The 18,348-nt window shown below is 40.3% G+C and overlaps 1 protein-coding gene across 14 annotated transcripts in view; it reads right to left on the reverse strand.

The window, feature by feature from the left end:
* NFX1 (nuclear transcription factor, X-box binding 1) overlaps positions 1 to 16,202 on the reverse strand; it is a 71,235-nt gene extending 55,033 nt beyond the window's left edge. For 13 of the 14 annotated variants that reach the window (XR_012672543.1, XR_012672538.1, XR_012672537.1 and 10 more), the window contains exons 1-4: positions 16,066 to 16,194; positions 7,315 to 8,364; positions 4,597 to 4,758; positions 525 to 602 (exon numbers count right to left, since the gene is read on the reverse strand). Coding sequence is in view for 7 of the 14 variants with exons in the window: in XM_075142900.1 (XP_074999001.1) it covers positions 525 to 602; positions 4,597 to 4,758; positions 7,315 to 8,364; positions 16,066 to 16,183 (1,408 nt within the window). In the remaining 7 variants the exon portion in view is untranslated. Of the gene's footprint in view, positions 1 to 524; positions 603 to 4,596; positions 4,759 to 7,314; positions 8,365 to 16,065 lie in introns of all 14 variants that reach the window. The other variant, XM_075142898.1, reaches the window with a different exon arrangement.
* Positions 16,203 to 18,348: the final 2,146 nt, after the last annotated feature.

Below are 18,348 nucleotides of genomic sequence, written 5' to 3' on the forward strand. Positions count from 1 at the left end.
TACTCACTTCATTAACCTCTTTTATTAAAAATGTATCTACATAAATGTCTGAAAAGTCTGTATATTATTTCCTATTTAAACTGTATGTGTCCCCGATCAACATAAATGACAAAATTGCTAAATCAATTTAAAGGTTTAGATAGTTGTATGCTTGAATTGTGTATTATTTTGGTGTATCTTGCCACAAAGAAAGACATAACTCATGCAGGTTATTTCAGTCCTTCTACAGAAGGGAAGCTTGTAGGATAGCAGCCCAATTCTATCATTATTCTATAAAAATGACAATTTTTATACAGTGATATGAAAACATTTATCACTTATGATGTAATATCTAATTTTTAAATTTTTTTAAGCAACATATGTGTGATTCTCTGCGCAGCCACCTTTCAGTGTTAATAAAGACTTAAACAAGGTTAAATTTCAAGGATGTAGACAAACAAGCAGCAATATCAGAATTCAAATTAAAAAAAAGGAATTAAAGTGACATAATTAGTTTTCTTTGCAAAAGCAAGCAAGAAACTCACCACAGAAACAAGTGTAAGTTTTAGGAACTTGGGTAGAAGCATTCTGACAAGCTGGACATCTCCAACCACTATTACCATCTGTAGATAAAAAAATTAAAGATAAAAATGACTTGAAGTAAATAAAGGAGCTAATTTGCAAACCTAGAGTAAGTGCTCTCGCCTTGTTTCTTACCACAGCTGCAACCTAAGTTTTTCCATTTACTCAGAAGTGGTGAGAAAGCAGGTTAATAAAATGCATTTTATACAGCATCATGATAAACACAGCAGTGGTACTTCATCTGACCAGGCTCCAACTTTATATAGAGGCAAGAACATTTTAAAATTGCACTTTTTTGTGTTATCCTGTACCCTGTTACAAGACATTCCACTAGAATATAGACAGTCTTCACCATATCTAAAGATGTGAGGAAAAAAGTGTTAAAGTGTTGGAAATTGGTGAGAAAAATAGCATTACCTGTCTTAAGTACTACCTGTATTTTCATTTTTTGTTATCCTCTCATATTATGAGTTTACGTGTCTTGTAGAAGACCAATTTAGTATTGCTTCATGTCCAGAATAAATTAGTGCTATATAAACCAGAATAATCTACTTTAATTAATTTAAAGGTGACAATACCTAGCTATTGACTAGGACATCATTCTTCAAGCTGGTATTTTATTAAATAGTAGTTCTCTTGCTTCTGCGTTTCAGGATAGTGTTGGTTAGCAGTAAAGGAAGAAATTCCATGAAAGGAAAGTGACATTCATGAAGATGTTTCCCAAATTCAGTACATACCTGGCTACGAAGAATACCAGTGTGAGAGCACTATTGAACACAAAGGGGAGCGGGGAGGAGAAAGGCCTTTTTTTTATATCTATAGGTATATAGATATTAAAAAATATATATATATAAATATAAACTGATTAGCTCTGTCTCTCTTAACCAATCAATTCAGTGCTGGTAAATTAATACAGCTGTGATTTTAGAACAGTTCTTCGCAATTAAAAAATCTGACCAAGATTGATGATATTTTCACATTATGAATGCAGGAGGGACTGCAAACAAGAAACCCTATGTGTAACAAGACAACTGCACTGCAATGACAGGCACATCTAGGTTCGCTATCAATTGGATTGGAGACTTCTTACGTTAACCATCATAAGGCACAACCGTAATGATTTTCACAAACTGGAAATGATCCAGATTATAGACTGCCTTGACACTCCTGAAATGCAAATCTAAAGCATGTCTATTCTTTTCAATACTTGGTGCCTATTCATACCCCTCATTATCCTGGCTCGTATCACTGTGCCACCAAGACTGCTGCAGAGAGCTGTACAATTATGGGCTAAACAGCTGTAGGACAGTGGCACAACTCATATTCATGCTCAAGACCAACCTGCATTTCCTGACCAATTTTTTTTTTTTATTTGACTGCTACAAACTGAAGCATCTCAGAAAGAAGCATCTCAGACATAAGTGTTAAAAGCTACAGATAAAACCTGGCAGCAGGGGACTGAAAGGGGTATCTGCTGATGAAGCTGTCAGCACCTTATGTGGCTCCTCCCAAAACTAGCACACTAAACCCGAAGAGATTCCCCACGGTATTACTTTGTACAGTATACTTTACTATTACATTAGCAACATAATTTCTTTCATCATTATTCCATGTTATGTTTTTCAAAAGCTGTGAAGGTAAGCCTATCAGCAAAGCTTCAGGAGGCCAGTAGACGGCCTCTCCTATCAACATCTCTCCTGGAACAGGATGCCTAGTCCTCTACAAGCAACAGTTTCTCTAGAGTATAGGAACCTTCTACCAAGCAAAACAGCCTTTCAAGATATATTTTGTTTTTCTTAATCATAGACTATCCTTTGCTTTTCTAAGACATAACTACATTCATGTGGGTCCACCCACAAGGAACATGCACAGTTGCTTTCCTCCAAAAATACAAGAAATAGAAGTTTTCTTCCTGGATTCCGATGCAATTACAGTCGGATGTAATGACAGTAGGGTGACTCCTGACATCCACATTTGTAAGGAGTGGTCCTGTAACCACTCCTTACAAATCCTGAATACTGAAGAAAGTGAGAGAGAGTAAGGATGACCCTACCGAATGAACATTCCACTCTCATGAATCTTCTCATGAATAGGAGTGAAGTAGGCAGAATTCCAATCAAAGACACCAAAAGGACAGTTGTGTAAGCAAAATCAACACACCTCACTCCAGTTTACTAGAGATTGTTTTAGTATTTGCTATCCTCTCCCTCCTTCTGGGATAAAAAGATTCCTTACTTGTAATTATTTACCAAAATTTTTTCCATACACTTTCATATTGCAAGCATCCCTATTTGTAGCACTTTCCGCCACAAAAATCTTGATCTGTGGTAGCATGCCCAGAACCCTGCCCATTCCTATTGCATACCTATTGTCATAAAGACACAGTGGCAGTGAATGATCTCCTAAGTTTCCAGAATCGTAAAGGATTAAAGGGCTCAAAAGAACCTTGACTAAGAAGAGCTGGGAATTATATATACAGACTATGGATCTTTACGTGTAGTTTCAAACAAGCAACTTTCCCCTTTACATGCTTGCCTAGATGAGTCATAGGTGATTATATAAGAAAGGATCCAAACACATCTGCTGCAATAAAGAGTGAATGCTAAAAGGCTATGTTTCCAAAGGCAGCAGTACAGCAGGAATTTTCAACGTATATACAATGCTAGGTACGTAAAAAGAACTCCAAACAGAAGATTTCAGTCACTTCAGCTGTAGTAGAATATACTAGAATCAACACTGGCAGTTTCATGTTACCATTATGCAGTTCTCCAATGAGATAATCTGTATCAGAATAAATTACTGCTTCTCAGCTAGAAAAGAAAACAAATGGCCAAAGGGTATGGCTATTTAAAATGCTGTCAGGATTCAAACATCTAAGGTCACTGTCTTGACAGATAAGCAAGATAAGCAGACACTATTTTGATCAAGCAATAAGCTGTTTCAGGGAGATAAATCAGCTCCAAAGAAGGTGACAGAAAAACAGCTAGGAGATAAAAGTTCTCAGCAGTCACTCTCAGTTTGGCTTAGGATCTCAGTCTTATCCAAAAATCTGTTCCCTTCTCAAATATTCCAATGCCTTTATGTTTCAAATCTTGTGCTGGTATTGGTAACTTCCTTTCTACTGTCAGTATGAAGCATGACCAGCCCTACCCAGAAGTCTGTCTGTGCATCTTCAGAAATGCAAGAACTTTGCAACCAATCCTTTTTGCAAGAGATTTACAGTCCGTAAGAACTTCTCTCAAACATTGGGAAGTAGCTGACAGACTGTATTTCCTTGGTCTGCCCAGAGAGACACAGAAAGACACATGAAGAATGCTAAATGCTAAAACAAGCCGTGCACAGAAAAAATTAACCCTACTTCAAGATTAACACTGCCATCTTCAGAGTGTGTCTACATCACACAAGTGAACACAGCAGAGAGGCTGCAATTCAGCCTTAACTTACACCAAAGCATTCAAGGGGCAGAATGTAGTGGTATAAGAGTTTCAAAAAATGGTATAGTACAAAGAATTTGAAACAGTTCAAGCTAATGACAAAGGGAGAAGCTTTCTGTCTTCTCTGAATTTCATTTCACTGCATGGCATTGGTGACAGATTTCAGGAGTACTTTATCTGAGAACAGAACTAGGAAGTGGTTGAGTAAAAGCAGACAACTAATGCTTGGAGTGCTTCTTCTGTTTGACAGCTCAGCTAAGCACAGATGAGAGAAGATGAGACATTTCTTGGTGTGTAAAAACACAGCCACAGAGCTTTGCATCTTGATGAGCTGATTTCATTGAATGATCTTATACTTATGTATCTAAACTGGAAATTAGTTTTAGTTAGAATACTAGCAAGAATCAAAACAGTTTGGAGGATTATACAAAGCATCCAAAGAACCCTGAAAAAAACCATTTTTTATGTAAAACTCGCTTTGTTTACAGCTTACTGGTTACCTTAGACAATATTTATAAGTAGTTTTCCAATATAAGAAACACGTGAACTTTGCTATTATATATATTTGAGAGAGAAAGTGTCTGCAAGAGAGAATACCAACCTTCAGCTTGTGAAGCTGGTGATCGTGCCCACTTCTTAATGCAATTCAGGTGGAATACATGGTAACAATTCTGACAGCTCCACACTGGGGCTACAATTCGGACCACCTCACAGCATACCATGCACTCATACTTCTCCGTGGTCAGCTGTTCAATCAACGACCCTGCAAATAAAATATATTACTTGTGCATGAAACATCAGTTAGCTGATGTGGCAACAATAATTTCTGCTGATGAATACCGATCATTCTGGTCTTACAAATTAGTTAATAGTTTTAAGCCAAGATTTCGTTTAAATTATAACAGAACTTATTTTTCCTGTGTGGCTATAAGCAAGGTATTAGTTTACTCCTGGAAGATTCCAGTTTGATACTTGGTATGCATTTCTCTAGTTTCAGAGCAGGAAGAGGAAGTATGAGATTCCCATTAAAGTGGCAACAATAATTCCTGTTGATGAATAGCAATCATTCTGGTCTTACAAATTAGTTAATAGTTTTAAGCTTGGCAGAAGTTTGAAATTTTACTCATCACTTTATATGAGAAATTTATCTTTGCATAAAGTTTAAACCAAAAAGCTTAAAGCTCTTAACTACAGAAGTTTCAGCCAAAATTAAATTTAATTCCCATCCTCGAGTATTCCTGGAAGACCACACAACAAATATTAACAGTGAAGTACCTGGATTATGGAAATAAGCCCGTCATAAACTGACTGCTTTAGGAATGGAATTACTGGGAAACAATAGTCAAAGTACAAGGGCCTTTTGAGCCATATGAAAGAACGTGAAAAAGTACTTTGAAAATAAAGCAGGAACTCCACATGAAAGACAAAACAGCCTGAAAACATAGTTAGATGTGCAACCATAACAAAGGCACCACATAACTTCAGTGCTGCCAGATTAACTCTCTCATCAAGCTAAGGCTACCAAATACACCTTAGAAATGCTTTTTGATCTATGCCCACAGAATTTTAGAATATCTTAATTACAAGTGTAAAGTGTAAAAACGTACCATTTTTAGATGGTGCCAATACAAGGGAAGTTAGAACTCATAATGAAGGACAAAAAAATGAAAATAAAAGAAAAATAACTATCATTCAAAATGTGCTTGTACCACACATGACTGAAAGCAAGCTCATGGATGTCTGGAAACCTGGAAGTGTTAACTCTGTTTGCCCTCCTTAATAGGATATAAGCACCTTCAAGCTTCTTTTCCAGCCCTCCTGCATCAAGCACCACAAGGCTTAGAATTAACAGTCATTTCTGCTTTCGGCACCCCATGAATTCTACCTGCTGCAAAGCTAGCATCCCCACGTAAAACATACTACTTCTCTCCAGAAGACTAAAGCTATACTGTACTCAGAAAGGATAGCTGTCCCATAAATAAAGTTAAAAAGCACAGTCTCAGTCCCCTGAAAATAGTGGCATATACTGTTTCCAAAATAGCTCCTAACTAAAGCATGCAAAGAAAAACTGCCATTTTGGAGGGGAAGTTCCTTAAGTTCCCTGTAAAAGATTACTACTTCTCTTCCTGCTTATTGCATATGAGGTTTTTCATTTAATGGTAATGCTGGGAGAAAGACTGATGTATCTTTAATTTTATAATTCAAGTAGAATCCACAATCATGAAAGTTAATGTATTTCAGTTAGAAAGGATCAAGGACGATCTTGATTCTTGAGCTCCTCCTAAGGGAACAAAGTTTCTGACTGGAGCTATCTTATGCTTCCCGGTTATGCTACTACTTTCTCAGCTCTGAAAGAGAAGAGACACTGAGAAGCAAAAACTTCAAAAGATTGAATACCACAGTTAAGATAACAGGAACTAGTCTACCTGTCTCTATCATTCTGGGCAGCAGCAGATCAGGTTGAGATGCTTTGTGAAAACCAACTAAATATAATTTTTAGTGTTTGTTCAACTGGAAGAGACAAAAAAAAAATCTCTTCCTATTGCCTCTGAAAGAAAATAGGACTTCTTCTGCTGGGTGCTATGAATAACATGAAACTATTTTCTCAGTGCACACTTAAGCTTATCTAAAACAGTAAGAAAAAGCTACCTAGGTTGTCTAGAAACAGAAACCAGTACCATGATGAAGAGTGAAGAGATTCAGCTGATTTCCATTTAATGTTTTAAGTCCCTAATGGTATGAGTTGGCACAAAATTCACTCAGTCAGTCAAAACCTGTGGGTCTGCTTTACACCGTCAATGGCACATGTTTCTATTCTCAACTTCCAAAAACAGTATCCAGAGACTTTCTCTATTTCTAATTACCTTTTGATACTACCGTTGCAAAAAAAAAGCAAAAAATCCAGTTAGGAGCAGAATAGTTCCTCTATCTGGCATTTGCCTACTTCTACACAAAACGTGAGAAAACTTATTCTGCAAAGATCAGTTTTAGGATTGTCCCTCTCAAGTCCCATTGTTCAGAGTGTTCAGAATTTTACTCCCCGCTCCTGCAACATACACATGGTGCCTGACCAGGCCATCATTTGCAGTTTGGCAGTAACACAAAAAAAACTTCAAACAAAATCTGTTCTTCCCTAGTAAACTTACAGAACACCTCCCCACTCAGAAACCACACATTTACATTTACTTCTACCCTCTGAAACTGATATTAACTTAATGTGAAATAATAAGCCTCTTCAGGTAGTCAAATGTGAAGGCAGTTTAAATTATTCAAGATCCTATCTTTAATACAGAAGTACAGGACAGTCTAGAAAACTTACCTGTATGAGTTTCTTTGTTTTTTGGTACATCACTTTGCTTTTTCCAGTACTGGGTCCAGCTGAAATGAAGTGCAGGTGCCTGATTCCCCTTTAGCAGGAACTTTCTTCCATTACATCTGACAGAATCAGACAATTGATGCCTGATTTCACTGGTCAAGTTTTCATCATTTTTGTGAACAGAGAGTTCTTTCTTCCTCTCATTTTTATCTTTTGGAGCGTATGCAAGAGAAGACTTCTTACCTACTTTTGTATTTTTACTACGGTGAGAATCATGTCTTTTCTGACACTGCTTTTCTACTGGGGGTTTATTCCACACAGGCTTCCGGGGATATCTTTTGTTTACATAATTGTAGCCTTTCTGCTCATCCCCACTACCAACAGGTGCATCACAGAATGCCTTTCCAACAGATGATTCTGAAGAGTCAGACTGAGTCAAATCCAAAGATGGAACATTTTCAAACAGCTCTACTTTCTGTTTAGAGCTCACTCTCTTTTCCCTGTCATGTACTTGCTTTCCCTTCTCCCTGAAACCTCTTCCAGATGCATGCATCAGATGTGTTTTCTTTGGCTTTGCTCCTCTGCTATCTGCATTAGGTACCTCCCTGTCACTCTCTGAGGAGAGAAAGTCATTGTATCCTCTAGCAGGTGCTCTTCTCCCAGGTACTATTGCAGCATCTGAAATTCCTGGACCTGCAGCAGCATCAGCAGTACTTTGCCTTATCTTACTTCTAGCACATGTGCTATCGTTTCTTGATCTGTGCCATCTCTGGCTTTGCAAGTTGCGATTCTTCAAACTTTTACTGGTACCAAAATATTGGTGGAAGTCTTCAGAATTCCCATATTGACTTTCTGGATTACAAAAGCCACGATGCTTTGTGGAAGAGCTTTCGTAATCTGTACCTCTTTCAGAAGACTGACTAGGAAATGGTAAATTAATTCTACTCTGATTACTGTTAGAGTCTTTCCTATCTTTATTTACCCAGTTTATATCTGTAGGTTGTCTTTCTCCTGGAATGGAATCAGCAGCATCAGGACTGAAATTCAATGCACCTAAGAAGTGAAAAAATAAAACCACACTTAGAAGACTATTAAAGAGTAAACATTTCTTTTCAGCAAAATTACCATACATGGAAAGGCCCAGAAGTTCAATCAATCCCACACTTGGCAGAACAACTGCAAACAAGTTTCCAGAAACTAGAGTTGAATCATACAGTGCTTTGTGGAAGTTACCTTCTCTTGTCATCTTTAGAGAAAGACTGATGACCCAGAGTTAAGATAAGAATATAAAAACGTAAGGTAAAGAAAAACATTTGAAGCAGCACTGTACGTATACAAGACATGAAAGTGTGATAATGTGCTGAACATGTGCTGAAGTTTTTCCTAGCATGTTTACATACCCACACAAACCTGAAGAAAAAGGGGTTTAAATACGTCTACATCTGAAATTTTAATATTACACAGAACTTTGAATATAAATTAAAATCCATCAGCCAAAGAGTAGCAATAGTAAATGCTTGCATGAACTCTGATTACACTGTTCCACACATACAAACATATGAAATGGTAGACGGACTACCCAGGACAGCTTTGCAAAATTATTTTTCTGTTATGAGGCCATCAACATGAACTAGGCTTCTACTTGTCATTTCTATGTCTCTAGATAAAAGAAAGAGGTGCATGATAGAAATCCTATGTTGCTCAATTTCATATCACATCGTGCCGGTGGGGCCTGCCTGCAACAGGAATTATCAGGTGAATATCAGGGACAGTTTAATACGCTGGGGCAGATTCGTTAACTCTTACACAGTAGTGTAAAAAAGAGAAGAGGCTTCTAAAATCTCATGGAAGTCGTGTGCATTTTACAGGTTAGGTGCAGTTTATTCCTGGTTCAGGACAATTCAAAGAAAGAATCAAGCACTCGGGCTATGAACATGAGACTCTCCAAAAGGCTAATGTTATCTGGGTCTCTCAACTACCTATTATTTTAACTTTTTAATAAAGATTGTGGAAATTAACATTTTGAAGGGAAGAACCGACCAGAATACTTCAAAGCATTAACATACTTTTTGCAGTGAATTTCATTTACTTTCAAATGAAAGAGTTTTTTTAAAACCTTTAGGAATGGTCATAACTACTATGAGGGATTTGGTGGCCAAATTAAAAATATAACATACAACTTCGAGGAAGTGAAGCTTTAAGCTTACTAAAAGTTAGAAATTTAAAATTACATTTAAGGATGTTCTTAACCACATAACCTAATTCACACTTGTTTTTAAAGAGACTCAGTTGAAATTATTTTGGTTTTTTTGTCATCGCAAAGACAATATATATGATTATAAATCATTATGTATTATTATACTTTATATTTTTATATTTAATATATTAAGATATTAATATTATAATATAGCATATGTTATTAATATAACAGGTTGTTGCTGGGTGATGCTTGCACAGGGGACTTTTTGGCCTTCCATGCCCTGCCAGGTGCAGGGGAAGCTGGGCGGAGGGGAGCACAGCCAGGGCAGTTGACCCAGCTGGCCAATGCAATATTCTATACCATGTGACACCATGCTCAGTATAAAAACTGGGGGGGGGGAGGGGGCCCCCCGTTCACGACACACAGTCAGCAAGTGGTAAGCAGCTGCATTGTGCATCGCCTGCTTTGTATATTCTGTTATTGTTCTCATTGTTATTATTACTGTTCTACTTTGTTTTATTTCCATTATTAAACTGTTTTTATCTCAACCCAGGAGTTTTCCTACTTGCGCCCTCCCGATTCTCTTCCCCATCCAACCGGAGTCGGGGGGAGGGAGGGGGAGGGGAGGGGGGGGGGGGGGGTGAGCAAGCGGCTGCATGGTGTCTAGTTGCTGGCTGGGGTTAAACCACCACAATACCCTAAAATTTAAAGTCTGATGGATAGATATAACAAGGTAAACCAAATGGCTTCTTAATGTTTAATAAAAACATGTTTTTCAAAAATCACACAATTTACCTTTAAAAAGCATATTCTGTTAAAGACCATTGTTTCTTCAGTTATGAGATGTAGTATATAAAATGAATTATATGCATGAATTCTAAACAAATTGCTGCAGAGGGCTTTCAAATGAATGCAGTAAATAAGCTTGAGTAAGTATGTTTTGTAGATCAGTAAAACATACTATCTTACACTGATATTAAAAACATGTTGGACATGGCTTTAAAATGCTCATTTTTTAAAATAAAAAGTCAAATTGACTTTTGAGCATGGCCTCCAAGAAGCATAACCAGGACTTGAAATGTAGCTGTGGAAATGATATTTTTGAAAGCACTTTCCAAATAATCTATTAAGTTTGAAGAAACAGATGGGAAACCAGGATTCAGATACTTAAAAGCACCTCCAAAATATGAATAATTCATTAGGACTTTTTATATCACCCATGAATAGGACTCCTGTTCTTACTGTCAGCTTTTACATTATAAAAAAAATTCTAAAGAAGTGGTAAATTTTACTAAAACTGATTTCTGTCTGCGAAGATGAGAAACAGCAAAATACATATACAAGTGTAATAATCAGTAGCTAACACTGGCTCAAATTTCCTCTGACATGTTTACATGTACATACACAAAAATCCCAAGAAAAAGGGAACCTCCAAAGCTAGATTCCAGCCTGTATTTCTATAAAATAAATAAAGAAAATAACAGTTACTTTAGAAACAACCTCTACCTTGCAGGTTTTAATATCCCTAAGATCTTGAATGTGAATTTAAACCAAGCATATGAAACTCATATGGTTTCATGCCTGTTCTGCCATAACATTACACCACTTCAGCATTAACTGTGGACAGAGCCAGAATGCCCTGGCAAAGTTAGGTAGTCTGTGTGAACTACTCTTCAGAAAAATAATTTGATAAGGACACTTTTAAAAACGTGAAACAAATTAGTAAGTACATATCTCATTTTAGTAAGTACAAGCTCTGCTTCAAAAACAGAGCTTATTTTGGGGACCAGGACAGCCAAACTTTATAACTTAGGTACTTTTTTTATGAAGACATCAATAATGATATTTGAAGGTGCCACTTAAAGACATCACGCCTAAGTGATATTTCTTCTCAGTTTCAGCAAGCTAAATTCAACTAGATTCTGAAGAGCCATTAAACGATGTACTTTAATTAGGCAGAAACTGTAGGAAGTTGATATTTAAGGATAAATGTAAGAAAGAAAAAAATATATTGAAGAAGTCCAGTCAGAAAAAAATACAATGGATACAAGAGTCTACAGGATAGCCCCTTAGGTGTCAGAGGTAGTACTTCTTTATCCTTTAATGAATTCAGCTCTATCTCCTAGATAGGAAGAACTCTGATTTTCCTTCCGAAGCTTCGATCAATACAAAACTGGAACTAAATAAACAACACTGATTAGTACCACCCTTTCTGACTGGACAAGCACTTATTTTTTAATTGACCACTTCTTATTGAGATACACATAAATTCAACCAAAAATAGCATCACCTTGAGTACTGTGTGCAGTTTTGGGCTCCACAATACAAAAAGGATATGAAAATATTAGAATGTGTCCAAACGAGGGCAACAAAGATGATAAAAGGACTAGAGGACTCAGGAGGAACAGCTGAGGATACTAGCTTTGTTCAGTTTGAAGAGGAGACTGAGGGGTGACTTCATTGCTGTCAACAGTTTGCTCATGAGGGGGAATGGAGAGGGAGGTGCTGATCTCCTCCCTGGAGGCCAGTAATAGAACATGAGGGAACGGCTTAAAGCTGTGTCAAGAGAAGTTCAGATTGGGTAGCATTAGAAAAAAGTTCTTCAGTGAGAGGGTGGTCAAACACTGGAAAAAGCTTCTCAAGGAAGTGGTCATAGCCCCAAGTCTTTCAGTGTTCAAGAAGTGTTTGGATAATGCTCTTAGACATCTGGTTTAACTTTTAGGTTGCCCTGAGTGGAGTCAGGAGTTGGACTCAATGACCCCTGTGAGTCCCTTCCAACTCAGGATATTCTATGATTATATGTTCTGTTTATATACTGGCTCCAGGTAGAAGACAAAGGTAATTTCAGGACAGATGTCTTCAGTTTCAAAGCAATTCAAATAACCTATTCTTTCACCTAAAGACAGATGACAGTACAGAGTGCATACACAACAATTTATTTGTGTCAGCACTGCATATATCCAGACAAGAAATGGTCCAGTCAGCTGAACACAAAGCACAAGTTACAGGGAAGACACTCCCTGCAGGTCTGCAGGTCTTATGGTATCTATATTACACTGTACCACAAAAAAAAAACAGGTATGGTGCATTATGGAAATCTGAGGCTTTCCCCATAGCATTAGAAGCTTTAAACCTCTTCCTCACAGAACACCAAGCTTGATCTTTTCTGTCTTCTCTGATCATTTTATATATTCACCCTCAGAATCCTATCATTTCCAGAGATGACACAGATTTACAAAAGGTTGGATTTCTTCCTAAACAGGGGTTGTGCTGTTTCAGGCTTAAAGACTCAAGCAGTGCAAACCATTTTCATTCAAAACAATCTGCCTGCCCAAAATTTATTATTTATTCCAACTGTAATAGCTCATCTAATAAAAGATATGCTCCCTTCCCGCAAGTCTTGCCAGAAATTATTAGAGAAAGATTAACATGCAAAATCATCATTACCATAGAATCACAGAATGGCTGAGGTTGGAAGGGACCTCTTGAGATCATCTAGTCCAAATACCCTGCTCAAACAGAGTCAGCTAGAGCAAGTTGCCCACAATTGTGTCCAGGTGGATTTTGAATATCTCCCAGAACGGAGAGGCTATGACCTCTGTAGGCAACCTATTCCAGTGTATGACCACCCTTACAGTAAAAAGGCTTTTTTTTGTGTTCAGATAGAATTTAATGTGTTTTAATTTGTACTGTTGCCTCTTGTCCTTTCACTTAATACCACAGAGAAGAATCTGGCTCCATATTCTTTACTCCCTCCCATCAGATATTTGTACACAGCGCTAAGATCACTCTCAGACTTCTCTTCTCCAGACTCAACAGTTCCAGCTTTCTCAGCCTCTCCTCACATGAGGGATGCTCCAATCCCTTAATCATCTTCATGGCCCTTTGCTGGACTTACTGCAGTATGTCCATGTCTTCCTTGTACAGGGGAGCCCAGAACTGGACACAGTGCTCCAGGGGTGGCCTCACCAGTGCTGAGCAAAGGGGAAGGTGCATCTCCCTTGACAAACTGGCAACGCTCTTCCTAACGTAGTCTAGTTGGCCTTCCTTGCAGAGAGAGTGCATTGCTGACTCATGGTTCTGCTTATAGTCCACCAAGAGCCCCAAGGTCCCTGTCTGCAGAGCTGCTTTCCAGCTAGTTAGCCCCCTGTGTATATCGGTGCAGGTGCTATGTTTTTGTCTTTTTATGCTATTGTCCAAATTCAGTGCATCCACATTTTGGACAGAACATGAAGTTTTAGCTAGCCCATTTCAAGATGTCATAGGAGAAATATAAAAGTAGGGAAAGAAATACAACTTCACCATAAGTATCTTCATCATCCTAAGAGAAGTATCTACTACAGAATGGATTTTGCATAAGGACAATAAATGTATTATAAGTTTTCACTTTCCTGTTCACCCTTACAGTGGGCTACTCAATACTTTATAGCAACTCCCTAATCTCTTCAGTTTAGTGATGCATTGTACCATGTATAATGACCCAGCTGCCACTGCGAAGGCAAAAAACCCAAAACTACACTCAACAGCAATTACGGCAACTGATGGAAAAAAAGAATCAATTAATGGCTATTAAATACAAATACCACCTGTCCCTTCTAGGTCCACAGGGCTGGAAACTAGAAAGGTGTATCTATGTGAATAATTATTCTACAGTTGCCTTGTTTTTTATATTCTTCCCCTTTGTCTCTTATACCCGTTCCCTGGGTATAAGAGAATATGGGTCTCAATAACTGTTCACTATTGGCAAAATGGGTGGGATTTGGCCCTGGATGGGCTGCACATCTGCCATGAACCAAAACTGTCATTCTTAACCTCACCTGCTTCCCCTGATCCACTCTGAGAGCAGAAATATCTTTCATATTTAAGCTCTCAAAATCATACACTCACTCCGTCCATGAAGACACAGGGCAAAAGCCAGTTCCCCTCCTAATATTGCACAAGCACAATTCGAAACTTACCTATGAGATGGTTCTTGGTAACATAGTATGTATTACCATAACAAGGAATGAACTCCAGAACTTAATGCCATATGACAATATCTGTGTTAGCTTAAGAATTACAAAGCAAATGTAGAAATGGTGTACCATCCAGACTAATCTACTGCTTTTCAGTAAAGCTATTTTTAGCTCAGTATATCTAAGACCCTTTGTTCCAATACAGTATATACACTATACGAAAGGGTTCAGGACCAGAGCTGACTTGCAGCCTGGCAGCATGGAAGATAAACAGACAAGCAGACATTCGCCTGCAGCAGCTTCCCTTTACTGAAACTATCAGTTTCTGCTCTCTGAACCATGTCCCAGGCTATTCCAGTTCCCACAAAGCAGTTGTGGACCCATTTTCAGCCCATCAAAAAAATGAACTCAAATAACTTTTCCATCATTATTGCCAGGCTGCCAAGAACAGAGGAGAAGAGACAGAGGATGCTATTAGGATATAGGCTAATGATAAACCTTATGCTGAATTAACATTAGGGTCCTGCAAAAGTAGAGATTTGTATTTTCTTCTTCACCCCAGCCACAAAAGTCCAGGATTCTTTCTGGCAGAAATCTAACAACTCTACAAACAATGAAATGAGTTAGCTCATCAAGTGCCCCCAAAGTGACATTGATTACCTGAGAAGTCTACCCAGACTGCAAGAAAATCAAAAGACATGATGAAAACACTAAATATCATGACTGACTCTGGGCAACAGTGTTATTTCTAGTTATATGCTCAAGACACAATTACATAAGGGTTCTTCTATTGTTAAGTGCCCGTAATGCATGATAAATCATTAAATGTGAGGCTAGAACATGGATCTTGAAAGGCTATTGCCCCTCCTCCTCAGCAGCCGCACCCAGTAAAACAAAAGTTAATCTGAACCTGCATCATAAAAGCCAGCAGGGAGAAACAAACAAACGAAAAAAATCTTTTCTTGCACTTGTGGCATTCAGTCCCACTCCAGGTCGGGTCCCTAAGCCGCTCTCCACCTGTGAGCCCTTACCTAGATCACTCTGGGCAGATGGCACCTGCTCTAGGCAGTCACCTCCTGCACGCCCCAGACCTCTGCTCCTAGACCCCAGCGAGACCCCACGAAAACGCCGCAATTTTACAGCAGCCCGTGGGGCTGGGAGAGGTCAGGCTGCCCTGTGCAGGCTGCACCGCCCTCTGCTGGGTTTCACGGGCACGGGTGGGCAGAGAGCCGTAAGTTTTCCAGAAACTAACCGTCTCTTTGTATTTTTTCTGGCGTTCCCGTTCGTTTGTCACATTCTAGAAGCTCAAACGTTGCTCCTCAGGCAAAGTTTCCCTAGCGCGCCCTGTTCAAAGGCGAGCTCAGCCATTTCGAGCGCCACAGGCGCCGCGAAGTTGCGGCGGGCGGGGGCCAGGCGGCGGCAACAAGTGGTGCCGCAGCCCGCGCCCCTCGACACAACAGCATTCGGCCGCGACCGTCACGGCGCGGCCCTCTGTCCGACAGCATCGCTGCGGAGCGATGACTGCTCCTCCCCTCCACGCCCAACCCACCCCACCGGCCCCCTCCCCAACTTCCCCCCGAGCACAGCAACCGCACTTACCTGCACCGGGCCGCGCCTCCGCCATGCCAACGTAAGCCCCCCTGCCGAGGTCCAGCTTCCTGGCCGCCGCGCACGCGCACAGCTCGTGCCCATCTCTCCCCCGGCGGAGCGCGGCCATGCGCGCGCAGCCGCACTGGAGCACCGAGCGCAAGCGGGAGAGCAGAGGGGGGCACGAGGCGGGAGAGGCGGGGCCAGGGGCAGGCGGGCGTGCGGGGGCGGGGCCGTGTGCTCAGCTGGGGCCGTGGGGCGAGCGGTGCCGTGTCCGCCGGCGCCGGAGCCGGAGCCAGGGGAAATCGGGAACTTTGATACTGCAAAGGAGGAAGAAAGGAAAACTAACAGCGACGAAGAAATGCTAGCGCTGGCGATAAACTGGCCATTTGCTTGGCAATCAGCTTGCCTGCTGCGGCCTTTCCCTGAAATGGGCTTACTGCATTTCAGAGCCCGGCTGAGCGGGCCAAGAGCAGGAGGGCGGGTACAGGACAGCTCGTCGCTCTGTCTCGGTGCGTAAAAGAGGTGCTTTCTCTAGGCACAGGGTAGAAAGTAGGGATGTGTCATCAGGCTATCTATTGCATTCTGCATGCACTGCCCTAGGGAGGTGGCAGAGCCACACACTTGTCATCTCAAATGAGTGCTGGAACTTAAGCTTCTGTTGGAAAGCCCACACAAGGATTCCCATACTACAGCTGGTGCTGCAGACAAATCTTACCAAACTCCAGCCACAAATACTCCGTAGATCTGCACTCTTTGTCATACTGCAGGTTTCAAGCACCAGTGTTTAACCATTGTATGATTCACACCTCCCTGCAGAGGTTTGCAGTGCCATGGTTACAGTACATCTACAAAACAGTTCTATGCTTTCACTGCTGCAATGTGGCTCCAGAGTCCTTACAGAGCTGCTGATCTTTTCAGATGCTGCAGAGTGAGTTCACAGTTCCATAGCAACTGCAGCTCTGAAAAATGGCACCTCAGGAACACTGCTGCACACAGTCTCTGCATTCTGCCCTCCACACCTTCCTGGTCAAATTCTCGGATCAAAGTTCCATTTGCTGCATAGTTCTTCCCCTCTTAGTGGGCAAAGTTCACGGCTCCAAAGCCCTTAAAGAACCAGTGGATTTATTGCAGAAACATTAGCTGTTGAAATGCACCCCAGACTCCTTGCCACTGCTGCAAAGGAAGCTTGCAAACTGGTATGGCAACAGCCTTATGAAGATGCTACATGTTTTGCCATGGATTTTAAGTGTGTTTGAAGTGCTTTGCTGTATGTAAACATCATGACCATCTGAGGTTGCAAAGAAAGGTACATGGCAGTGGCATCCTTTCAGAGGTGATGCATGGTTTTCCTGCTGTTGTCAAGAAACTTGCAGTAGTCCTCTGGTGCCCGTAGGCTTCTCTGTCACTACTGTAGGGATGTGACCATAACATTACATAGAACTACTACAAATTTTTGGCACTGCTTTACATGAATACCACAGCACTACCACTTCAGTATCCACACTCTTTTTTGCTACCACCAAAAAACTGTTGTGGTATGGAAAGCGCTATAGGGATTTGCACCTGTATGTGCTGCTGCACAAATGCCAGTGATTAGGTCTATCCAGCTTTTCTTTTGTTCCCTCTTTTCCCTTTTTATCTAAACAGTTCTGCTTCTTTTTTCCTTTCTTGTCTGAAATCTGCACTGGGCCCATCCCATCCACTCCTGATAGCCTAACTTAATTGCCCAGCATTTCTGTACAGGCATGTGATTTTATTCTCTTCTTTAGTTTGGCCAAAATAGTCTTTTTATCTTTCCTCATCATTTCTCCTTTTCAGTGTAGGGATAGGGGCAAGAATGTCCCCACTATATCATACGCCCTCCCTTAAACATATTTTTTATTTCTACTTTGTCATACTTTAATATTTATCTCCCCATCCTTTTGCCAATTATCACTTATTTCTTTTCTTAGTGGCTGCTTTTTTCCATCTGACCAGTATGACTGTCAGAAAGCAACAGGGACAGACTGCTCCATATGGAAAGTAGAGCTGGGAGCTGAGAGTCAGCAAATTCCACAATACCTGAGCAAGAAGAGCAGAGCAGGTTCACCAACACTTCAGGCAACAGGCCAGGTTGCCAGGCAAGCCTGTAGTGACAGGGCAGCTCAAGCCAATGGGTAAGGATCAGAGCGGGTAGGCACAAGCATACCTGCAACGTAGTTCAGGCAGACACTAAGGACAAGAGCATGAATTTTAAAGCAGCATGGGAAAGAATGAGAGGCAGGCACCCATTGAGGCTTCTCAAGGCCTGAC

This window comes from Calonectris borealis, chromosome 2, assembly GCF_964195595.1.
Source record: "Calonectris borealis chromosome 2, bCalBor7.hap1.2, whole genome shotgun sequence".
Taxonomy (NCBI): domain Eukaryota; kingdom Metazoa; phylum Chordata; class Aves; order Procellariiformes; family Procellariidae; genus Calonectris; species Calonectris borealis.